The 25,887-nt window shown below is 36.1% G+C and overlaps 3 protein-coding genes across 7 annotated transcripts in view; 2 read left to right on the top strand and 1 right to left on the bottom strand.

Annotated features, from left to right (window-relative positions):
• The first annotated feature begins 1,150 nt into the window (after window positions 1-1,150).
• Window positions 1,151-7,197, top strand: cdx4 (caudal type homeobox 4). Its single transcript, XM_077235606.1, has 4 exons — window positions 1,151-1,187; window positions 3,613-4,392; window positions 6,099-6,244; window positions 6,352-7,197. The coding sequence occupies exons 2-4, from the start codon at window positions 3,957-3,959 to the stop codon at window positions 6,589-6,591; spliced, it is 822 nt and encodes a 273-aa protein (XP_077091721.1). The 5' UTR covers window positions 1,151-1,187; window positions 3,613-3,956; the 3' UTR covers window positions 6,592-7,197.
• A 1,987-nt stretch (window positions 7,198-9,184) lies between these two features.
• Window positions 9,185-15,136, top strand: chic1 (cysteine-rich hydrophobic domain 1). The gene is made up of 6 exons (XM_077236258.1): window positions 9,185-9,381; window positions 10,580-10,634; window positions 11,549-11,704; window positions 12,109-12,165; window positions 12,614-12,673; window positions 13,770-15,136. Exons 1-6 carry the CDS (start codon window positions 9,239-9,241, stop codon window positions 13,818-13,820), a joined length of 522 nt encoding a protein of 173 aa, XP_077092373.1. The 5' UTR covers window positions 9,185-9,238; the 3' UTR covers window positions 13,821-15,136.
• Window positions 15,137-16,678: 1,542 nt separating this feature from the next.
• The window catches only part of lnx2b (ligand of numb-protein X 2b), a 24,148-nt gene continuing 14,939 nt past the window's right edge, over window positions 16,679-25,887 (bottom strand). For all 5 annotated transcript variants that reach the window (XM_077236251.1, XM_077236252.1, XM_077236253.1 and 2 more), the window contains 6 exons: window positions 23,200-23,601; window positions 22,908-23,042; window positions 20,436-20,610; window positions 20,095-20,338; window positions 18,331-18,489; window positions 16,679-17,708 (listed from right to left, as the gene is read on the bottom strand). In XM_077236251.1, coding sequence (XP_077092366.1) covers window positions 17,573-17,708; window positions 18,331-18,489; window positions 20,095-20,338; window positions 20,436-20,610; window positions 22,908-23,042; window positions 23,200-23,601 — 1,251 coding nt within the window. In that variant the 3' untranslated portion in view covers window positions 16,679-17,572. The remainder of the gene's footprint in view (window positions 17,709-18,330; window positions 18,490-20,094; window positions 20,339-20,435; window positions 20,611-22,907; window positions 23,043-23,199; window positions 23,602-25,887) is intronic.

Raw genomic sequence — 25,887 nt, 5'->3', positions numbered from 1 at the left:
GCTGGGCAGAGAACAAACACGCAGACAGGATAAGACAAAACAAGGTTCTCCAGAAGTGGATTTAGCTGAGTAAAATGTAACTGCTGATGATACAGGAACGATCGTACCTTGACAAACCAACAACAATTTGGAAAAGCAGGAAGAACGGTAACTAGAAGTAGCAGGCAAAACCCTGGTTCATGACAGACTTCTTATAACATTGAAACTAGAGAATGACTGCACTAAAGGCTCTCTGAACAAACATTGTGTAATGACTTCTAAAATAGCATATAGTTCCCAATAAAATCTTTCAAACTTGTTTTGAGGACCGATAAATATACAATGTAGAAATATCAGTATCATGATCTTATTTTCATTGTGGAAATGAAAATGAGAAAACATGATACATAATTTAAACTATTTTGACCACTGTCCCAAAACCATTTGGGATGCACATGTTGTTTTTTTCATGTTTCCAGGAAAGTTGTAAATCTGTCCCACTGGTAGCATTTTCTCCTCAGATAAAACACTCTTCCTTATGACAGTCAGACGAGATCTCACTCGGCTGAATAATTTTAAAACCTCTTCCCTTTCTCTGAAGTTCAATTCCATCCATTGGAGACTCACATAACATGATGATAAAATGCTAACAAATAAATACTGAATAAGAGAGTGTGATTTCTTGAATAAAGCTAACCATCTTAAACTTGTATGTTCTGGCAGACCACTGTAGGCTTTCTTTAGTATGGTATTTTAGTAGGCTAATTACCATGCAGAGGCTTTATTCTTGACAAACATTGCTCAACAATTCTCATAAATTAACAGAAATGTGATTAGACTTCAACTGTTAAACACGACGCAAACAACCAGTACATTACCTAGTGAATACTGCCCCCTAGAGGTCTTTCTGTAATTGTGCCGATTATTTATAATGAATGCTGGGGATAATTATTCATTTCATTTAATAAAAGAAAGGATAAAAAAGGAAAAACGTTTTGTGCCATGTATATATGTCATAAAATGTGTTCGTTCAGCAATACCTTTTAATTCAGACTGAGTCGCTCTTGCAGCTGATCGACCAGCAGAGGGCGTCGCTGTGCTGTGCGTTGAGTCTCCAAACCAACCTGTTGCTTTCTTAATTGCATACACCTGCATCAGCAACACGTGCACGCGCAAACCCCAGATCTGGCCTTCAGCTTGTTATGGAAGTAGGATATATGACCACATATTCTGCACAAAAAAAAATCTATATACAACATTTATCCATATCGTATATTGCAACCATATAGGTTGTGATATTTATGCTGGGGACCACTTTTTTGGCAAATTGTTTGGAGCAGCATTTAAACGGTCTATTTTCTAACAAAAAGTAATTGTTTAACCCCAGACTCATTTAGTGTGAGTTCACAATAGCAGAACAAATGGAAAATATATAGGTCTCATAATGAATTGCCTGTTAAATATCAGAGAAACCAATAACATTCTGAAATTGCGGATTTGTTCATGCTTACATCTTACTGATCTCATAGGCTTCTATAAATAATATCAGTCACCTATATAAATTTACAAAAACAACAACAGCTCAAGTTGGTATATCATATATGACATGTTTTCCCCAGTATGGGTAGGCTATAGACCTAATTTGACATAATCCTAATTGGATTTATCAATTTTTATTTGAAAAAAACTGCTCTAAATATGTTGTTAAAGTATTGCCATTTAAACTAGCAGATATATTTGTTATAAACTGAAGCAGTTTTGATGATCAGTCTCACTGTTGCTGAAACAATAGTTCAAGGTGAAGTTCCTTACTGTGTTCAAAGGTCAGTTATCACAGAGGAATCACAATAAATATTGTTTTGAGAGATTTACTTTAGAAGTGTTGTAAGCATAAAAACGACTGAGAGCAAAGATGTTTTATCTGTGCACCATCACAAATCTGCCAAAAACTCTCATACTTTTGCATAGCTCACTCTATCATCAGACAGGATCTATTACAGTCATGATCCAGAATTTGAAATTTAATTGATACATTTTTTGTTTTTTTTGGGGGCTCACAAATGCATTTTTATATATAATTTGTTTTCCATGAAGTCTGTCAACTGATGATGTCATAAAATGCATGTATATTAATTTTACAATTAACAATGTTTACGTAATTTTAAATTAATTGATTTTTTTTAAAACAGCACACAATCATTTTCAACCATTTTCAAGGAGGCATTCCATAAATCTATGTCTCATCTTTATCCAAGTCTTTATAAAGTGATATAACTGAACTGCAGATGACTAATTTAATTTTAAACTAGTATATACTAATTTAAACTTTTGATAAACAACCAGCAAAAAACAGTTACAGAAATGTAATATTTAAAATGAACATAATAAAAAGTGTTAATTTAAAAAAGCTATTCAATAGTTTTAAGTAGCCTATAGAGCTGAGCATATGTCACGCAACAGGACGACTAACTATTTAATGTAAACTAACCACCAATATAGATTTGAACCTAAAATGTTCAAAATAAGTTAATGCTTTCCATACTTTAATAATATAGCCTATAAGCCAACTGAAATATAATAAGCATGCCCACCACAGAATAGCCAAGTCTGTGGTAATTCAATGCATTTAAAACATTTCATGCATTTTATATGTGCCTTTTTAAAATGATAAATAGTTTCTGTGTAGTGAACGGATGTAAAATAAATTATGGTTGCAAGTAAAACATTAGAAAATATGTGTAATAACTCGAGTCTAAACACTTATTTTGACATGAAATGTGTTGTCCTTTCGGCCCTAACATCTGAGACAAGACAGTCAAGCCTGAAAAAGCTACTGTCTGTAGCTATATGTTAATGATTAAAATTCCCAAGAAACCTCGCAGTAAAATGAATTAACAACTCGTTAAATATTTCGACTACATGGCGACACGCACGACACACTGTCATCGCATGAGTAGCCTACTGTAGGTGATACCTCGCATTTCCATAAACCGGAATTAGCTGTGAAGTGTGACCCGAGAGTGTCATGGTGTGAGGGATGCGGAATGTGAAAAGTTCGCCTTACTTCAAGACACCTTCTCCCGCTTTGCACCTCTTTTACAAGAGTATCCTTTAACAAATACGTATGGACTCTGGAGGCGAGAAAGTGGCATGGGTACTATGCAGATGTGACGTTCCCATATCCACAGGTTTAGCTTCATTAGACAGACAAGAGCTGTAAAACTTCAAGCGACCATTATTGGCGGAAGGATCCTGCATGCCTATAAGCACGTCATGGCTTATTTCACTGTTATGATTAACAAACTTTTGAACAATAAAATTGACAGTCTTTTATTATTATTATTATTATTATTATTAGACCAACCGTTATACTTGTATAAATTTATATTATTACAATTTATATTAACAAAATAAATACATATATAGTCAAAGAAAAACTGTTAAAAAAGTTTAGTACGTTATTTGCCTGTTTGAATTTTTATTTTATTTTATTTTATTTTTTTTGGCTGGTTTGAGGATAGAAAATAATTTTGAACTGAATATGTTTCTCAGAGTAATGTAGGCTATTGATTCCTAAAGTCATAAGTATTAGTGAATACTACTACTACTGAATATTGTTGAATATTGCAGAAGGGGAGTCTGAGGTTATGCAGAAACCTGGCGCTAGGGGAATCTGTGAGGACTTGCATGGTGTTATTGGCTAGTCATTTGAATGCAAATCGAGAGGTTTTGAAGTCGTGGCTGACGTCAGAGGGCTTGGTTATACCTTTGCAACCACCACCACCTTGACAACAGAGTCACATCATGTTTGATTGAAGCACGTCAAGGACTACGTCGCGTGACCTGGAGATCATTTTGGACTACCACCCTTGAGATAAATAGAAGTTTTGAGGCAGGCCTTGTTAAGTAATCTTTGGCTTAATGCATGGCTGGCATGTTGCCTTAAAAAAAAGTATTTTAGGGGTTTCTTTCGAATCATGTACGTTGGATACATTTTGGATAAAGAGGGAAACATGTATCACCAAGGAGCTGTGCGACGATCTGGCATCAGTCTTCCACCACAGAATTTTGTCTCCACATCCCAGTATTCAGATTTTACAGGATACCATCATGTGCCCAACATGGACACACACGCACAGTCATCAGGGGCATGGGGCGCTCCTTATGGCGCACCGAGAGAGGACTGGGGCGCATACAGCCTCGGACCTCCAAACACCATCTCTGCACCTATGAGCAGTTCATCCCCGGGACAAGTTTCCTACTGCTCGCCTGATTATAATGCCATGCACGGCCCGGGATCAGCAGTGCTGCCTCCGCCACCTGAAAACATTTCTGTGGCCCAACTTTCCCCTGAGAGAGAAAGGCGTAATTCCTATCAGTGGATGAGTAAAACCGTCCAGTCGTCATCAACCGGTAAGGGCCAACAAATGTCTTTCAAAATAAAAAAGTAATTAAGTAATAGGAAAACATGTAAACAGTTCAATATTTCCAAGGTGCTGAAATCAGTGACTGAAAAAGTGAAAGTACAAATTGACAGTAGGCTAGTCTACGCTTATACCTATCTATTTCCTTGCTGCTTTAAAATAAAAATTACATTATTATAATTTGAATCTGGTAATCAAATTTCGATACACAGGTTCTACTAAAAATGTAAAAACATTTATAGAAAAAATAAGAACGAATACATGTCTAGTTTAACAAAAACAAAAAAAGAAAGTCTAAATATTTGCTTTCAATTATTTTGGTTTAGTAGGCTAGGCCTACTAAAATAATAGAAAAAAATAATTTACACGAGGAGAAATTGTGCGAAATGTAACAAATATTTGTGTAACAAGTATCAAGTATACATTGTTTGCCTCAACTAACGGCACATCTGACAAAATATTACGATTTTTTTTTAATTAAATTTTTTTTTTTTTACAAACTGCCCTTCTCAATTCTTTTCGAAAAACGCGTTCCGTTCCAGAAAAGGATTATCTATTTAATATTAGTAGCCAATATTTGTTTCCTTAAAAATGAACGCATGGGAAATACTTGTGGCAAAATTAAGGTGTTTGGAATTGGCGCCAGTGTCACTTGTAATGCTAATTTGGGACTCCCGTAAACAAGATGTGAGGTCTACTTTTCCTGTTACATTGTCTCAGGTTTTGAGGGTTATCTGTCATATTCAGGCGGCGACTTCTTTCAACACCTTCTTCACTTTGATATGCAGCATCGCGTCTTCCTCTGTCTCTGTTCTTGAGGTTTATATTACCTCACAGAGTGACAAACTTCACAGCAAATAAAGTTCTCCTGTCTCCGGCGCATGTTAAAACAACAGCGAAAAAAAACTCAAATAAAACAATCGCCTTACTGTAAACGCATTTTATTTCTACAGTTGAAGTAAATTATTGTTTTGGAAATGACACATCAAGTTAAATTGTCATATTTTGCATTAGATGTTAGACAACGTGTTCGCAGCTAAACATATAGGCTAATATAAAAACACGAATTAATTAGCTTGCTACGTTCCAGGTGTCTTTATTCGTTCATAGTTACTTTTTCAAAGATAGCTGATCTGTACATAAAACAAGTGCAGCATGCTCGACTTGAGGAAAAGATTTTTGATGTTATCTCCTTGTAATTCGTTGTAAGACGTGTATTGTCTCTTAACACATCAATGGCGTTTGGGTAATGTCTTCGGGTCTCTTTGTTCTGCAGTTTGTTCAGAAACATCTCTTCAAAGAAGATCAGAAACTCAATTTGAATATCTAACGACGTAATAGTTTGGGCCTATACAATTTACTAAATATTGCAATTGTGATTTATATTTATAACTTATTAACCTAGTTGGACAGTGATTGTACATGCAACAAAAAAGTAGGCTAAGAGATTTAAGTTCCTAAATAAATTTAAGTCAATGAAAGAAATATATTTTTTTCTAAATTTAGCCTATATAAATTATACAATGCACAAGTTCTTCCAATGCATCAAAATATTATTAATAGCTAGGCTATATCATTGTCGGTGCGTATTTTAAGCAGAATGCACATTTTACTTTATTTCACAAATTATCAACTTTTACGACACTATATGCATAATTTTCATGATTAGCCTATTCGTTCATTTCACTTTTTTAGGCAAAACGAGAACGAAGGAGAAATATCGAGTGGTGTATACAGACCACCAGAGACTGGAGTTGGAGAAAGAGTTTCATTTTAATCGCTACATCACAATCAGAAGAAAATCAGAATTGGCAGTAAACCTCGGGCTTTCAGAGAGACAGGTACCCTTACTTTCATTTTGATTTTCACTTATAGAATAGGATTTAGGCAATCTAACTAAACTATTCGGCATATTTTTTTTACATAACCGTATGATTTGCCTTCACAGGTAAAGATCTGGTTTCAGAACCGCAGAGCCAAGGAAAGGAAATTAATCAAAAAGAAAATGGGTCAGTCTGACGGAAGCGGAGGATCAGTCCACAGCGATCCAGGTTCTGTCAGTCCCCTACCGGTACCAGGGTCACTGAGTCCATCAGATATCCACGGTTCTCTGTACCCACCCCAAGGAATGAACGCCTTACCATCTATGAGGAACATAGGCCTACAGCAAGTTACTGTCACTCAGTGAACTCGAACTTGGAACGTCCAACTTTAACTGAGCACTCCAACACGCTGAAAGGACAGAACCGAAGCGGGCCACTCACGTGGTTAAAAAGGATTACTTTGTAATCAACTATTACATGACAAGCATCGAGGCGCGTGTTGTGGATTACAACAACAGAGAAATCACGTCTTAAATGCAACGAAATGCTGGAGGCTCTTCAAATATTGTTTTAATAGAATAGTTTTTAAAATTAAAAAAACAAAAACATACAAAAACCTTGTTCGTCTGATCCAGAGACTAAATATTTTAATGGTTTGTTTGTGTTTCCCCAATTAAGATATAAATATCATTTTCTGTATGTGGTGAGTGTATCTAAATGTTTGTACATAAAATGAAAACAACAGGTACAGCGTTTCTCGGGATGTATAGTGATCCCGACTCTGGAACTGTTAGACATTTATTGTCTGTTTAAACCAAATGACCTGCGATGGCAGGCTGTTTTATGCTCAGTTTGTGTCCAAAGCGCACGTCGTTCACTTTCTTTTCTCAGGGGTGATGTGCAGGTGTCATACCTGATATGGGTATAACGTTTGATTCCAGCAAGCTGTAAATAAAATGTTTTGCAATCAATTTGATCGTGTCGTGATATATCATTAAACGAATTCATATGTGATATTATCATCTGGTTAAGGCACTCTTGACAGACAACAGGTATTAAATTTTAAACGTGAGACGACTATAAACTCGTTTAAACATAGACCTACAACTTTTGGGCTTATGGGGCAGAGCAACCTAATTATGGGGAACGGGATTTTAGGCCATGTTTCTGTACGAATGCCTTGTATTTATTGAAATTGGATGATTAGACAAAAAAAAGTTCAGAGCTACTCCCCTATCCCAAAAAAAGAAAGAAAAATAATCCTTCGAAAAAATTACGAATAAGACTAGGCTAATGTAAAAAAATAAAATAAATTTTTTTTATATATATATATATATATATATATATATATATATATATATATATATATATATATATTGCGGAAAAAGCTCTGTGTCATTAAACCTTGAAAACTAGGTTCGCAAAAATGAGAGGCCAAAAGGTGGGACATTTAAAGAACTTTTTTTTTAATATATTTTTTTTTACTATTTTGTGTAATCGAAAGGTTTTGAAGGTTCTTCATGGAATCACAGATGCCAATAGAGAAAATTTAATTTTAAGAGTGAATAGTAAACATTAATGCAAAGAAAATGAACAAGTTTAGCCTACGTTAAAATGTCGAAACATGGATATTTTCCATAGCCTAATTATTTTTTTTAAAGCCAACATTTGGGAGGGAGATCTACATTTCTCCCTCTATTTTATGTTGTAACATGAGCTTATTTATTTATTTACCTTTTTATTTTATATGCAACATAACAAATCATCTGTTTGATTACAGCAGTTGCGATTCCCCTGCGCTTGCATTTATTGGCACATTCTGCAAATAGGACATCAGTCTACCATGACTTTAAAGCATTACAGGCAATCCCTTCAATATGAGACTTGATTTGTTCCTACAACAAACTATTACTGTATAACATCCAATTAACCCATAGCACAAAATATGTAAAATGTCTGTAAACAATTTAAAAAAGGGATTTTGGCCCTAAAATAGGGATTACATCTCACCTAAGAGGTCTTGACCCTCTTGACAGTAGCCTATCAACAAAAAAAAATCATACTACAATGCCATAATTTTGTTATATTATATTTAATTCATATTCATTGGAGTAAAAAATAGGCTATTGTATGGCAATTAAGTGAATAATATATATATATATATATATATATATATATATATATATATATATATATATATATATATATATATATATATATATATATTACACATCTCAGTGTTGACTGCATTCATCAAACTTAACGATTCAACCAGTTACCTATGAAATAAATAAAGCATCAAACAAATATAGGCTAATCCGTTCATTTAGGCCAACTGGAAATGATTACAAAACCCACGTATACCCACAAACTACCTACAAGAGAACAGATTGATTTATACTAAATTTGCAATTCTAAACATTCTGGTGTTTTCAAAATGTTCCCCTGGTTTCACAGACAGGGCTTTAGCTATAGCTACTATAGTACCAGACTAAAATACATGTTTGAGCTGTTTTAACTGAAAGTAACTTGCAGTGACATATCTTAGCCTACATTTTAGGCTATACATGCCATTGTTTTGTTTTAAGATGCACACCATTGGTTAAATGTTTTTTTCCCAAAATATGTAGGGCTATAAAAGCTAGGCTACTTAAATGCCATAGTTGAACTAAGGCCTAATCCTGGTCTAAGCCCTTTTTGTGAAACCGGGACGTATAGGCTAGTCTAGTCTATTTAATAGGCTATTCTGTTTAATGCTAGAAAACAAAAAATCAAACATATCGGTGATGATGTCTGTAGACAGTTTGATAAGCAATTAGCATTTTGCTGGTAAACACCTCACTTACATCAGTATTTGTTGAAAAAAGAAACAAATTATCTAGTTATGTACAGGTCAGGAATTTATTTTGTACCATATATTCGTTCGTGTAGCCTCGGCACCGCGAATGCTGCGATGACGCTGCCTGAACAGCACTAGTTTGATGATGTCATCGACGCTATGCCAGAGACGTCATGAGCGTCCTACTGCCCAACATGGCGGACTTTGATACCATTTATGAGTTAGAAGAAGAAGATGAGAGAATTGTGAGTGAAGAACATCTCATCAGATACTGTCCCGAGCCTGTGGTCATGCGCGGGGCTGGTCACATCACCGTGTAAGCGTATGAATGCGACAACACTGCTGTTAGTCACTGTTAGGTCATGTCTGTTTGTGTATCCTCCATGCTAAGTTCACTGCATGTTTTTGTCGCCAAGTTGTGGAATCAAAATACACGTTGGCCAGGCTTCTTCAGCTGTATCCTGACAGTGATTTTAAGCGGAAGAATCATCCCTAGTTACCCGAAGTCTTGTTGTTAGCTCAGAGATTTATGGTTTTATTGCTGTCCGTGGATAAAGGCTGCCCCGTAACCACACTCAAACTCATTAGGATCTTCGTTTTAATCTGAAGTTGTGTGTAACTGTACTGTAAATATGCTGAGGTAAACCTTAGAGATAATATTTTAATTAAATCCCTTTAGTGGAACAGCACAAGTGTCTCTGCAACTGTCAGTTAGGCTATGTAACGTTACATTTTCAGAAGTCTGACCACTTTAGAGCAAATTTTGAGGTAATTAATTATTTAATGAGATAAACAACAGGATATTTTTACACGAAACAGCAGTGCAGCTCAGCCTACTTCTGCACTGGATTATTAACAGACATAACCCAATACAGTTACACAGCTTTTAGGTTCCCTGGTAATTCAAGTCAAATGTAGAAACTGAACTTTTCTCACTCTGTTTTGTCTATGTGCTGCTTATCAAGTCTTTAATAAGTCTAATTCAACTGAACACAACGTTAACCCAGCTATCTTTTTCTTACTGTCACAGAGCCATTGTATGGAAGCCCATTTCTGGCACATAAGAAAAATCATCCTTGGGTGAAGCATTATTGTGTCATGAAAAGGAATGTGACATACCAAGTCATAATTATGAAATAAAAAGTCTAAATTATGACATACTAAATGGAAATTATGAGATAAAAAACGTGACATAAAATGTTGATTTTTTGTTGTTGTTATTGACATTTGTCAATTGATGTCAATTTCAACTTTTTGTCAGTCTTATTAGTATGTCTTATTTTCAACTTTTTATTTCATAATTGTGATTTTTTGTCATAATTTCAATTTCAGCATCTCATAATTATGACACAGTATGTCATAACGTTGCCTTATCTTTATTTAATTTCATAATCATGACTTTTCTTTCTCATAAATGATTTATCAAAGCGTGATCTTTTTTTCTTATGGGGCAGAAATTGGCTTCTGTACTTTTGCACCATATTATATAACCTTTTAAAAATCTGTGTTTGCAGGTTTGGACTAAGCAACAAGTTTGACACAGAGTTTCCTTCTGTTCTCACTGGAAAGGTAAGGATTTCTAACTTGCATCTACAAAGAAAATCATATTGATTGGTGTGAATAAAATATATTTCCCTGTTGACCTTTCCCCTTACACCAATATTCGCCATGGTATAAGCTTTTGATTAATACAGAATCCCCTGATGGAGTCTCTTAAATGCTGTGTGTTTGCCACAGAATCTGTAAATAAGTAAACCGTCCAGGGCTCCAGTAGGCAGGGATCGCAGCGCTGGGAGGACACCGTTCCCAGTGAGAAAATAATGAAAGAAAGACTGTGCCGTTCACAAGAATGGGAAGCTTCCTGGGTCGGACGCAGAAATACAAAAAGGCTGCAGGGGGAAGAGCAGGCCGAGGGAAGTGCAGGGCAATAAAACGGAGCTTCAGTATTGTGACCCAGGGTGACATGTGATGGATGAGGTCAGGATTATGATGACTGAAGGGTGCAGATCAGGCCTGCTGGGCTTTATTCCGAGTTCTTTTGCTGTTTGCAAAGAGACCTTTGCATCCTGTCATAAAAGATTACGACCCCGGTTTTATGGCGTACATACCCAGAGAGGAATGAGCAGCCATTCAGGTTGTTTAGACGGCACAGCCACAGGCCACGGGCTTATCTCATCTTTTTGTCCTCCCTTTGCCCTAAGAGTGTCAGAGCTCAGTTGGCAAGTTACAAGCGTGCAATTGCAAGATCACCAGAGAGCATCTACAAATATGGATGTTTTCTTTAAAAAGAAATTCCAATGACTTTTTTAATGGAATTCCTTTTATTTCTTCTCAGATTTCTTAAATGAATATTTAGTTTTTATTGCACCATTTATATTGTATAAAATTATATCTGGAACATTTTATTTATTAGTGACAATGCACAGAGAAACACTTCCTGACATACTCTAAAATCTCTTTTTGTTTCTCACCATCTACTTTAGGTTGCTCCAGAGGAGTTCAAGACTAGTGTCAATCGAGTAAACGCATGCTTGAAGAAGAACCTTCCAGTCAATGTGAAATGGCTGCTCTGCGGCTGCCTGTGCTGTTGCTGTACGGTGGGCTGCAGTCTGTGGCCTGTCATATGTCTCAACAAGAGAGTGAGTCCTTCCTCAGACATGTCCCGTCCTTCCCCCATTAATCCATGTCAATTACTTATTGCCCATTTGAGCACCTAAGAAATAAACCAGTGAGGAGGCAAGAAACAACTACATCAGCTTATTAACTGAGTGTGAATTTGATATATGTCAGAAGGCAATTATATGCTTGGGAAAGGTGATGATTTTACAGCTACAAATTTTAAGTTATTGGCCATGACATGCAGCTTACAAGGTGCTTAACTACGAGCTTTGGTCCATAAATGCCTCTGAAGTCTTCATGCCCTGAGAGTTTTATTGGCATTTGTTAAACGTGTTTGACGGGTATTTAGCATAAAACCCTGTGTGTGTGTGTCTATTTTTGTTTGTGTATAATGATTTGTTTATTTGTCTTTGTGTGTTTTCAGACGCGAAGATCCATTCAGAAATTGTTAGAATGGGAAAACAACAGATTATATCACAAGGTAAGCTCATTGCAGAAATGATCTGAGACACATAAAGATAAGAACAGCAGACCATCTCCAATTTAGCTGCCATGTTAAGATGTGTTTAAGTCTTGGTGTGTGGTGGATAACAATCATTAAAAATGGCTGCTAACATTTGACCCTGTCAAATGCTTGTTGCCCTCGCAGCCATTTTGGTCTGATGCAATGATATAGTGCAGAGGCTGACCAGACTACGGAAAGGTCAGCAGTAAAAAGCCACGTTCGTTTTGTTGTGTCTCGAAGCTTTGATTGGCAGCCAGTAGCGGCGCAGACACGTTAAGGAAACTCCTCTAAGCACTGGCCACAGCTTGACCTCTGCTAACCCTTGTGTGTAAAGTGTGTCTGAGCATCTGAAGTGCTTGAATCTATGTTGAATATCTAGCGCATGGCTTTATCTAACCGGTATCTTCCTGCGTCTCGCCTTCAGCTGGGGCTGCACTGGAAACTCAGCAGGAGAAAATGTGAGAGCAACAACATGATGGAATATGTAAGTTCATGGCTGGGTTTTTTTTTGTGTGTGTGTGTGAATGTTTGATAACCGTAATTAAAAGGAAATAAAGATTCAGTTTTATTTTCATTTCAGGTCTCTAGGCTGCTACCAAAATGATATGCGATACAATAATTTAAAATCTAGTTGCGTCAGTGTTTTGCACTCAGTGAAACTGTTGCAACAGTTTGTGAAAAGAATCCTAATCATAGTTTTATTTTAATCAATTCTAAAAACTGTCAAGTATTTGACAAAAAATACTCTTGGTTATGTTTTGAAATATGAGATCCAATTTTAAGGTTGAATCAGCTGTTAAGGAACATTTTTTTGAGTGACCGTAATCAACAATATATATATCTACTGTATATATTTTTTGGGGGGTTAAACAGGCACAAATATACCTTCAGAACTGTGATATTTATATGGCAGAAACACAATCATGTTCATTAGAGTGACAGCATCAAATTGTACCTAAATACAGGTACTAAATATAAAAAAACCCTAGTTAACGCTACCATGCAAAAGTTTTTTAAAGAATTCTCAGCAACCAAGCTCTTATGTTCAGCAGTCATTTCTTCAGTGTCACATAATTCTTCAGAAATTCTAATATGCTGATTTGGTGCTCTAAAAACATTTCTTATTATCACTGTTGGAAACAGCTGTGCTGCCTAATATTGTTGTGGAAACTGGCATATATATTTTAGGATTGTTTGATTTAATAGAAATTTCAAAAGAAAAAAATGATAACATAAATGTCTTTACTGTCACTTCTAATCAATTTAATGCATCCTTGATAAATACAAATAAAAAATTCTTTTAAAATATCTTACTTTACCCCAACATTTTGAACGTTAGTGTATATATTTCACTATTATAGTGATTTATATAAGTGTCATAATCACAGCAGTGACTGCTTTCAAAAGCTAAAGTAAGAAGCTCTGCACACAGCAAACTGAAGCCCTTCTGAACAAACATCATTCATATATAAATATATATATATAGTTTCAAGACCTACAGACCATAAGGTTGTAAATCATGTGGTTGGTGATTATTAAGTGTTCTTTCTTAACTAGCCTATGTGTTTTTATGTCTACAGGTTATTCTTATAGAGTTTGTACCAAAATATCCTATATTCAGACCTGACTAAAGGACTTCTGCTGGATCCTCGTGGAAGGCCCTTCATTCCTCTCCTTAGTGCCTTGTATATATGTCGTATTGAGGGTCTTCACTGGGTTTCTACAAAGACCCATTTTCCCAGTACTTTGTACAGTAGAATTCAAAACAATGTCACTTTGCTTTAGAGCAGATTTTGCACATTTCCTGATGTAGTAGAAGCGCTCCTGTGTTGCACTCAGACGTTTTGTTATATATAACAAGAGTGATTGGAAGAAAGCAAACTCTGATACTGTTTAAAAGTGCATTTACCCCAAAGAGCCATCAAGTCCTCCCCACATACTATATTATGGTATTGTTGTTAAGAACAAGGCACCTTACGGTGTGAATTTGCCTTATGTTTACGGTCAACCATTTTTAAATCGGACATGTAAGTGCAGGAGTCAGAAGTGTGTCGTGTGTTATTGTTTTCAGAGTGTAATGACTAGCATTGTGACTTTTTGGAGCTAGTGCAGGAGACATATGAACTAGCTTAGAGTAACAGTCAGCACCTTGATCTTCTGGCACTTTTGCGATTGTCTACTACACGGGGAGTCAACGAGCTGACTTGTAAATACCATGGACCGGATGTACAGTGTGGTATGCCATGTTTACATTATGTAATTTAGCTGGTTATTAGTTTTTCGCCAAGATATTATTGTAGCATAGTTTGTTTATAAGCTGTCTCTGTAACTTTACAGTTGATATGGACCTGTTACCCAGTAAGCCATAAAATATATGTACAAGATGCCACTCGAGTTAAAGCTGAAAATTGCACTTGAGCACACAAGGACAACCAAATTGTCCTGAAGGTTTTTGATATTGTTTACAATGTCATTGTGGTGCGTTTAAAAACGATAACATTTGCCAATCAATGAAAATTTGTTACCAAGAACAAAGTGTCATTCTTTTCACAAAAAGTGAAATTTACCTATTCAAGTTTTTGTTGGAATGTTATTAGTACCCTGTATTTTTTCCTTTGTTTTGTTTCTGTTCTTTCAGTTCACCTTCATCTGGGAGTGTCTGTTCATGGATGCTGTTGTTACGCCCTTCAGTTCACTACAGACGCAGCATTGTAAATGTAGTGGTTAAAACTGCTCCCATGTGTTTTCTATACCTGCACGACTTCTTTGCTCCATATACTGTAGACAAGACTGCATTAGTCGAGTGCCTCTGAAGAGGAATGATTATTTGCCTAGCAATCTAACGGAGAGAAAGGAATCTGCTCTTAGTGCTGGTTCTGTTAAAGTACATGTAAATGTTTGTCCCTACCAACTCTTATGGAAAGCTTCAATAAATTCCTGATTTTGATGTTTTTGAACATTCTTTCTCTATATGCATATGTATACTGTTGCCATATTTACAAATAAAAAAACAAGGGAAAACACATACACATGACCAACAATTTACTTTTTCCACATCATTTTAACTTCCAGTAACGGAATACGGTAAAATGAATGGCCACCATATATACAGTGTATATATATATATATAAATAATGTGTGTGTGCGTGCAAGATCTTGTTGATATTATAAAAAAATAAAAAAAACTATTTTGAACAATAATTTAAACTCTTGCTGGTAATTCTTTTATATTCTTGCAAACAAAAAAGGTTTTATTATTAAGGCTTAATTACATTGATTACTTTTACTGTCTATCTAATAGACATCAAATAAAACTTTTAACTGACTCACAGCACAGATCCTGAACCAAAAGTACACCAAAAAGCTGTAGAAAATCTTTATAGCTTTTAAGTATTACATCAGAGATTAAATAATTCTGACATATTGATACATGAAATTTAAAGATGTGATATATTACTATGTCCAAAGATAGAAATGACCCATTGGTTTACATACATCAGGGGTGTGAAGAGGTGAGTGTGAAGAACAAACTTAACTCAGCATGAATGATTCAGATACAAACAGATGCATTAGAGCGAGTCTGTCCACTGTTACTGGTGTTTCATGTATTTTAAGGTACTAAGTTATTAATTTAACAACAGTTTTGCAAGAATATAAAAAGCATGAGCTTTATATGGCCTCTAGGGGGCAGGCTAAGACACAAAGAAGGCTGTGGAGCAGTCTAAATGTAAGAAGTTTTCACATTTAGCCTAAAATAACCTCTGGGAATGTCTTCTACATTTTGGAAAATGTACATTTTTAGCCATTGATATTATTATTTGGTTATTATCTGCTCTGAAATATGTAATCTTGGAGTTCACATTCTCAGCAGGTGCTTGGTGACTTTTGCACATCTTCAAATAGACCATCACTTTATCATCATGATGACAATATATCATCATCTAACATCAAATTCAACAATGAACACCTCACACACATCAGTCATCTTATTATTTCACAGTTGGCAACCTATTGCATTGATTTAGCCTGTCAGCAGGATTTAAAACTATTTAATCCTTGGTTCATAGTTCAAGGCTTAAATTCAAACTGCATGGCTGATTTATATCCTCCACAGGTCCCTTGTGTGACAGCACGTCGTTCGCTCGCCCTTCAAACTGCTTAGATCGTGTGATTCTCAACAGGGAAAGCCACTGTTATTGCCTGAGAATATCAGAGGGGCTATAATGAATGATTTGGAAGATGAGTGAAAAATGGGTGTTCAGCAGTAACTCTTGAATTCCAGAATAAAATCTACACAGTATAAAGCCAAACAGGGTTAAAATGTACTGTAGTTCTGGCAGATGCACTGCATAAGCCTCAGCAGATGGTATGCACATTTATATGAAATATTTGGAGATCTAAAAGTGCTAATAAAAATAACAGAATACAGTTGGAATCTATCACGGATCAGTAAGAAGATTGAAAACAGCCACTGCCTAAAACAATGACGTAATAAAATAAAACAAAATATTTTATTCTGTCATCTTAATAACCCTTTCACATTGCTTTGCTAGTCCAAAGAACAATTGAAATTCACTAAAATGCATTAAAAAAATTAAAAGGGTTAAATATACAGATATCAGATGAAAAAACAACAACAACAAAGCATTCAAATAAACATTCTTCAGATGATGAAAGGCCAAAGATAACTAATGGCATTTTTGGTATACAGGCAATTAAGGCAGGTGTAGATAAGTGTGTTTGTACACATTTATATCCAAGGCACCTAAGAGACACAATCTTTAAAAAAAGTCAAACGAGCCAAGCTGTGGTTTTAAAAAAACGTCCATACTAATCACCCCAACAGCAACTACATAATTTTACACTAGTGTAACTATTCTCACAACTTATAACAACACAGTAAAAAGTGTCGTTAGATCGGCCATCAACATAAGAATGTCAAAATAATTACTCATATTTATTACCTTACTACTGACCACTTGATGTCAATCATAAACCATCTTAAAGATTATTACTGGTTATATATGGAAACAAGAAGTCTTGAAGTTCCATACTAAAATATACCCAAGCAAAGGGCATGATAAATATTCCAATTAAAACTTAATTTTAAACAAAGTCAAGCTTGTCCGGTATCCTTAAGTGCGGTTCACACTTCTTTCACCATCACAGCTCAACAGAAATCTTTGTGAAACGCTAAATGCCTACAGTGGATTTAATATCAACCTTTCAGCTTGTTTTTAAATCTAGGTCAATGATTGTTGCCACACTTCCCCAAAATGCTACCCTGTTCTTAAGAGAGGTCAAAACATCCTTTCTCCAATATTAGACTTGTGCATGTATATTGTGGTAGACCCAGTAACAGCAATAGAGTTCAGGCTAGTCTTTAAACCAGGCTGCCAGGCCAGGAGACCACGGTCAATGTGACTTTGTTCTTCTGCAGTTTCAGCATTGGGATCAATGAGGAGTTATTCATGCCAACTGTAGTGAGTCCATTCACAGCCACAATCTCATCACCACACCTGAAGGAGAGCATGAAAGAGTCTCAGTAAACAAAGCATTTTATTTTATAGACTTTTTGCACACAAGAATGTCTTTCATAATAACTTGTCAATAAACAACAATTCAATTACTTAAAAAAAAATAAAAAATAAAAATTCATTGAATCACACTACCTTTTAAAAGTTTGGGTCTGTAATTTGTTTCGAAAGAAGTCTCTTATGCTCACCCAGGATGCATTTATTTAATCAACAATACAGTAAAAACAGTAATATTGTCAAATATTATTACAATGATGTGGATGATATTTCCACATGTAATTTATTCATGTTTCATGTAATTTATTCAGGCAAAGTTTAATTTTTCATTACTCAGTCACATGATCCTTCAGAAATCATTCTAATCTAGTGATCTGGTGCTCAAGTAACAATTTTATTATTATTAATGTTGAAATCAGTTGTGCTGCTTCATATTTTTTTGTGAAAACCATGATACATTTATTTAGGATTGCTTGGTGAATAGAAGAAAACAACAACACATCCTTGCTAAACAATCGTGTTAATTTCTTTCAAAAACAAAAAAATAAAACTGTACAAAAACTGTAAAACTGTACAAATGTTGTTAAAAAGAGAATTGGAGACTCACTTGAGCCGTCCATCAAAGTGAGCTGGAGTTCCAGGAACTATGGTCTTAATGAAGAAGGGCTGCTGGCCATGACTCTCCTCATATCCTCCCACGATACTGAAGCCCCAGCTCTCACTGTTGGTCTTCATTAGCATAATGTCACGACACCAGTGGATGTAGCTTGGATTAAAAGAAATGGTCAAATTATTTACTTTTCCCCATGTTTAAGCCCATACAGCCATTAACTAAGCTAAAAGTTACAATAGAGGACATCAAATTGAATATTGCACTTAATCATCGACATCAAAATATATGTAGTGAGCAAAAATAAATGAATTAAAGCCCACCCTAGGGATGCATCGATACCACCTTTTCCAGAATGAGGCCATATGAATCATACTAGTTGGCTTAATTAACATAGCAAATAGATGTTTCCTTCAGTTATTTTCATGCTTTTTCATGCCCAACAACTACGAAGAGACGGCACCAACTCCAGTGAAGACTTCAGATGACGCAAAATCTGAATCAACATGCACCAATGCTACATTTTTCAAAATGTCAATCATTTGTTAACAAACAAGTATTCATTACTTTAATGAGCTCATTGTTTCTGCCTTAAATTATTACATTGTTTAAATTAATACATTTTTATCTAACTGATTTTGTACATGTAGATTTCTGAAACACATAACTTGGTTACCTCTGAAAACAGATCACTCTAAATTTGTAATGTGGACTTTGGATTGCTTTGCAATGATGTGTATTGTGAAAAGCGCTATACAAATAAATGTGAACTGAATTGAATTAAATTAATTATTGTACACTGTTAAAATGTATTGTATAAGCTTCTGTTACTGTTCTGATCTGTTCAATGTTCATTATATTGCTCCATCGTATTCTACAGGGTGTACAGTTAACACATTATTTTTTTCTGTTTTCCTGTAATAATGTAGGGAACTATGTGTAATGCATAAATCATGCAACTGTTCAAGTTTATACTTCGTTGGATTAAAACTAAATCATATATGTAGCTTGACGCGTGTGTGCTGAGTGAGCGATCAGAAACCAAGCACATGCAACAGAAGTGTGTGCACTTTCTCTCCTTAAAGTCAAGTAACATTAGTAATAACAGATGCATCATTTTACTTTCTTTGCAATTAACGGTGATCTAAGCGATGTTACACGTTTTTTAGGCCATTTTTTGTCACATACAGCAAATATCTCCTCTCTATCCGCTAGCTGCCTGTCCCCTGAACACACTTTTAAAAAAAACGCGGTCTCTGCAGACACCCCAGGCTCCAAAAACGGCAACAAAAACAAACTGGGCTAACCCGCACCACAAAACATAACAAACTGTTCCAGCCAATAACCGACAAGGATTTGGGGGGTTAAAGCGCGGATGAGAAGGAGGGAGGGTCTAGATAACCTACGTTTTGTTTGACAATACTTTAAGTGATGTCGGGTGACGTCACTTCTTGTTGACGTTTAGAGCACCTTTAACTTATCCAACCGAACTACAAACCTTTCAGCGATGTCTTTGAGAAACGAATGCACACTCAATCCACTTAGTGTGCTTCACTTATGAGCTCGTGGACAGCAACTATACAGACGTAAATATTGAATTTATGGTCAATATTCTATTAATTGGATACATTTACTTCATAGACGTCCTTAATCTCTGGCATCTCCATATCTCTTTGTTCTGTTGTCGCAAACACTAACACTGAACAGTTTTTGGTATCGGAGCATTTTAATGATACCAACACACATCCCTAGCCCACCCACCTGGGAAGACCCAGCCAGCGCGTCCACAGAGGAACCCAGTTAATGTCGTCCTCTTTGTGTCCCTCCTGTGTTTCCATGACTTCTCTAGTGCTGGATTCTCCATCTTGCTCCTCCTCATCAGTGAAGGTTTGGATGACTCGCAGTGTTACTGTGTTCTGAGCCGTCTGAGCTTTTAGGACGGTCACCGCCTCATTGTAGGTCAGTTGGGTCAGGTCAATGCCATTTATACTCAGCAGTACATCACCTAAGCATGAGTAGCCATGAAAACACACAGTTAACACAAGCGTTGTGCAAGACTCACAGAGAAATAAGCAGAAATAAGGAGGCATGAGGAGATTGACCTGTTTTGACGGTGCCATCTCTGTGCAGGCAGCCCACCGGCTGCACACTAGTGATGTAGACGGGCAAACGGCTGCGGCAGTCTCTGCCACCTGCGATGGTGATGCCTAGAGAGAGTCGAGGTTCCTTCTTTAGATTCACTGTCTTCTCTTGACTGGAGAAACCCCCTGGAGGCTCCTGAACCCACATAATGCACATTAAGGCACTGGCACAATACAAATTATATATATTTTAAAATGTCATTTATTTATTTGATGGCAAAGCTGAAATTTTAGCGTTATTACTCCAGTCTTCAATGTCACAAGATCCTTCAAAAATTATTAAAATATGCTGATTTGCTACACAAGACACATTTCGTATAATTATTGTTGTTAATAAAAACAGTTGTGCGGTTTATTAGTTGAGGAAATGGCGATACATTTATTTATATTATTGAACTTTAATTTTAAATATCTCTTATGCTATTTATTTATATTATTGAACTTTAATTTTAAATATTTTTTGTAATTATGTAAATGTTTTACTGTCACTTTTGATCATTTTAATGATTTTTGTGGAATAAAAGTACTAATTTCTTAAAAAAAAAAAGATCTTACTGACCGCAAACTTTTGAACAGTAGTGTATATACAGTAATCGGACTATGATTGGCCTTGCATTGTGAGCAAGCTCTAAAGGACAGAATTAATGTTGTATCCTTCAAATATTTTATTAAGTATTGTGTTGTGTATACTTTGACAAGCAGATGAAGTTCGCAGTAGCTTGTATAATAGCAACTGAGTATTCCATAAATTTCTGTACTTGGGGGTTGGGTGAAAAGTGAAAGTTTAAGACATGTGACTGACTCCTGTGGTGAAAACATTTGTAAAAACAAACATCCAAGATCCTGCTGCGAAGCAGAGAGATGTGTTAATGTTACGCGTTGCCATCGTAACTCATAGATTGTGGCAAAACGCTCTCCTTCAGCCATCTTCTCCCAGTCTCACTGGAGTCCCCAGACCTCCATAGGGGGAGGGGTAACCTCTTCCTACCCAGCAGGGAGGCTCTTCCTCCCAGCATGAGCTCAAGCTTCAACTCCACAGGTGAAAGCTAACTGTCACCAGCTTTGATCCCCAGCTACAAACAAACACAGTGGCTGAAGCAGCTTCGAGAGCAGCACCCTGGGCCTTTTGATCAGGGACGAGTCCAAGAGAGAGAGGGGGCATCTGCTTTCATCTCCCACTACCCAGCCTGTGTTTGCTGCCTCTGCCTTCAGCTGGTGAGGAAGTGTCACAAAAGCAGGGTGTGACTAGTCTCTGGGCGAAAAGTCACCTCGCACACACACATACACAGACTTTGACTACAGTAGCACAAACATTTAACCCATTCTGCATGTAACCATTTGAAAATAAGTACGCAAAACTAGGTCTACAATACAATTCTTTTTTTAATGCTCTTTATAATTCTGGGTATCGTATAATAACATCAAAATATAATAAACTACCCCATAATATGCGAAACATTGCAATACATTTCATGAATTATGATATCTCCATGCATTGCATTGTATTAAATTGTGACATTCACTGTGAAATGTATGAGACAGATTCAGCATGTCAGAGAGACAGAACGAACCTATGACAGATTTCAATCTCTCTTGTATGGTTCGCTTCAATTTTGTCCAGTGTTGCATCTAAACAAATTAAGTGTATAATTTAATTATATTTATTAAACATAATATTTATGTATAAATAAAATTGTATTTATTTTTTATATATATATATACATACACACACACACACATTCAGTAAGATTTTGTTGTTGTTGAAAGATTCAAAAAAATGTATGCAGAATGTATTCATTAAATTAAACAAAATAGACAGTAAAGGTTTCTACATTATTACAAAAAACTATTTCAAATAAATGCTGGTCGTGTGAACTTTCTATTCAAAGAATCCTGAAAAAAAAAATGTAGTACGGTTTCCACAAAATAAGCAGCACAACTGTTTTCGACATCTATAATAAGAAGAATTGTTTCCTGAGCACAACATTAGCAAATTAGAATGATTTCTGAAGGATCATGTGACACTGAAGACTGGAGTAATGATGCTGAGAATTCAGCTATGCCTTCGCAGGAATAAATTACATTTGAAAATACATACAAAAAGAAAAGTTATTTTGAATTGTAACAATATTTCACAATAATATTGTTCTTATTTACTGAATTTCCTTTTCAAATAAAATGTAGTCTTGGTGAGCATGAGACACATCTTTTATAAACATTTAAAAATCTTACTTACAAATCTAATAAAAATATTATAATATAATAATAATAATATAAAAAAAATACAGTGGAGGCAGGACAGAAAATAATAGGAAGTGAAAAGGGGAATGGGAGCGAGTAAAACTCAAACTTGCATCACCCAGATAAGCTTAACGCTAGGCTACAGCTTAGACTAGTCGTGCCTTTTAACTTGTGATCATTTGCACTTTTTACCTTCATGTATTCGGAGCGTCGTTTGAAGTACTGCGGTTCGGGGACTCTCCTGTTCCCTCGGCTCTGTCCCTCACCACCCTCCTCGGAGACATCAGGAAGTCTCATTACTACGAAGTTCACGCGGATTTCACTTGCCTGCCACATACACAGAGAGCACAACAATCACTTACATTTACTATAAAACCTGAAATCCTATATATAAACCTAGTGTTTAAAAGTAACCTCATTATTAGTAGCATTAGATTGAGAAATCCACCTTTTCTCTCTAAAGTGATTCTGTCACTCTCTTTACCTGTATAATCTGAGCTGCACTCTCCGGCGTGCCATGTCTCAGGTCCTGTCCATTGATGCCAAGCACTTTGTCATTGTTCCTCAGTTTGCCATCTTTGGCAGCCAGTCCTCCAGGCAGTAGGTCCAGGATGAAGACTCCTGGCTCCTCAGACTTACGGATGAGTTTGATTCCTAACGGCTCAGAGCGCTCACGCTTTACCAGGGTGACCTGGATGACGGTGCCATGGTTCTGGTTGGGATTGGGAGACTGTGATGGGGGAGAAGCTGAGGGCTGAGCGAGATGTTCGGGCCGGGGCTTGAAGCCCTTCTCCTGCATGACAGTTAGCCTGAGGCGGGAACATGACTGCCGAAGCACAGCAATGGCACGACTGTGAGGAATGGATGCCAAACTGACATCATTTGCCTGCAAAGATCACACTGTTAGTTTGAGTGTAACAGAAGTAACGGCAGATCATTTCTTCCACATTGTGATGTACATTCGAGTAAAGCAGGTTATTGAAAAAACGAAGGGTGAGGACTTCGGATATTGACTGGATGCTGGCAGACCTAAATGTGAGCATGAGGTCGATTGTACAAAAGGGGCGGTATTTATGCAGACTTATTATTTATTATTATTTAAGTCTGATTATAAGCTCAAAAAAAAGAGAGAAAAGAAACATATGTACAGCTTAATTGTTTACAATTAATTACATACATTTAGATAATAGATAGGATGATTTCTCATTACCTGCCGACTCTAAATACACTTTATTTTAGGTCCACTAAAAAAATTATTTAGAAGTAATAAGCTATTTTCTCTCCCGTGTTTGACCCTCACTTTTAAACACTCCGTTTTGATAGGTGTGTCGCATTCAAGACTTGGAACACCCTCTGCTATGATTGGGTAATAGTTTTGAATATTAAAATATTTTTCAACATCCCAGCCATTGCACGTGTGGAATTATTTTGAAAACCTCCGATGTTGAAAAATATCTTGTTATATAGATGAAACATTTTCCAACAATGTGAAAAATTATGCATATTACATCAACTTTATTTGCCACATCCAAAGTACTTGGTACAAGTACAAGGTACTTGGAGTTACCACAGTTATAGTTGACAGGATAACTTACGGCGTTTTGTGTAAAGAGAACTATGATTTACTGTACCTGTTATTGTACCAGCTTATGTCGCACTGTCATTAAATAAAACACGTATTGTAATCTTACTGATGACAAACCAAGACGCCGCTCACTGAATATTTAATTCAGGATTACAGCGAATGGCTTTGACCAAACAATAACAAAAGCAGCGCTACTTGTTTTCTTCCATAGCCAGTGTTATACCAAATTATGTGACTGTACACAATAGCAGTGATGGTAGGGTTAGGATTGGGATTAGGATTCTTAATACAGGATTTACTAGGGTCACATAATTCAGCACAACACCGGGAACCCCCAGCATTAAATGCAGAAGCAAAGGAAAGAACATCAAATCACAACTATTTCCAGTTTGACTGCCGCTACAGATCTTTGTCTGTTACAGATCGTTTGATATGTATTAAGTATTTATACAAATACTCAGTACATATCAAGCAATCTTTAACAGACAAAGCAAAAGTGACACATGGCAAAAAAACAGTGTTACTCACACTTGTGTGTTGTGATATTGCTGTCGATTCCAATACAGTAGTCAATGCATAATCTTTTATTTTAAGGTTCTCTAAAAAGCCTGCGCCAAACGAATCCGCAGTAAAAAGAACCAAATAAACCTAAGTTTCTTAATGACGCAATCTGGAGTGCAGTCTGTTGTCGTACTATTCCGTCATAACGTGACAAAATCTAAAACGAGTTGTTTTGGCAGCTTAGTTACAATAGTTTTTGGGCTAACAAGGGAGTTTTGAGTTTTGAAACTTCCAGGATATATTTATAGTACAATGACCTCTCAAATGTCAAAAGATGAATGAAAATTTGATTTCTCAATTAATAACCCCTTTAAGATCCAACAAGTACATTTTATTCTCTTTAAAGAACACCATATTAATAGATCCTAAAATAATGCTGTTTTTTATGCTTCTGCTGACAAAAAAAGCCTTCATGCTTAAGGCTTGGAACAGCCCTTTGCGATAATCAATGCCGTGTTGAACCAGAAGGGGAAAAGAGAGATTCCATTTCAAGAAATAAGATATGCAAGTCATCCACAGATCTCTTTACAAGCCATAGCTCCCTAAAAAAAGTCAAAGGAGCTCCGCTTGGGATACAGATCATCCTAGGGCTGTCAGTTGGCCTTATTTAAATTTCCATATATATGATCTCAGTAAAAACAAGATGAGCTGGAGGCATTCATTCAAACTCAAGGTTGAATTTGAATGCATCATGCTGGTTTCCTTTACTAAGGCATTGCATTCCCGGACTACCAGGGGAAGAAATCCTAGGAGAGCGTAGGATTGTGGGAACAAGTAAATTTGCTGAACTGAATTGTAATTGAGAAGCAATACTGTGTAACTTGGCCTTCTAAAGGTGCCTTCAGTAGTTTGGTTTTAAATTAAAAAGTCTTTGAAAAAAAAAAAAGCATTGCGTTTTTGTTAAGTCATCTGAATGGTGTACAATTACATGAGATGAAGACTGCATTCAAAAGTTTTCTATACATTTTTTTTTTTTTATGTTTAATGAACGTCCCTTAATGTATTTCGCTATGTCAAAATGACATG

The sequence above is a fragment of the Siphateles boraxobius genome, unplaced genomic scaffold (assembly GCF_051911475.1).
Source record: "Siphateles boraxobius isolate OS27281-9 unplaced genomic scaffold, OSU_SipBor_1 2, whole genome shotgun sequence".
Lineage (NCBI taxonomy): Eukaryota > Metazoa > Chordata > Actinopteri > Cypriniformes > Leuciscidae > Siphateles > Siphateles boraxobius.
This window is presented reverse-complemented; position numbering and strand designations above follow the sequence as displayed.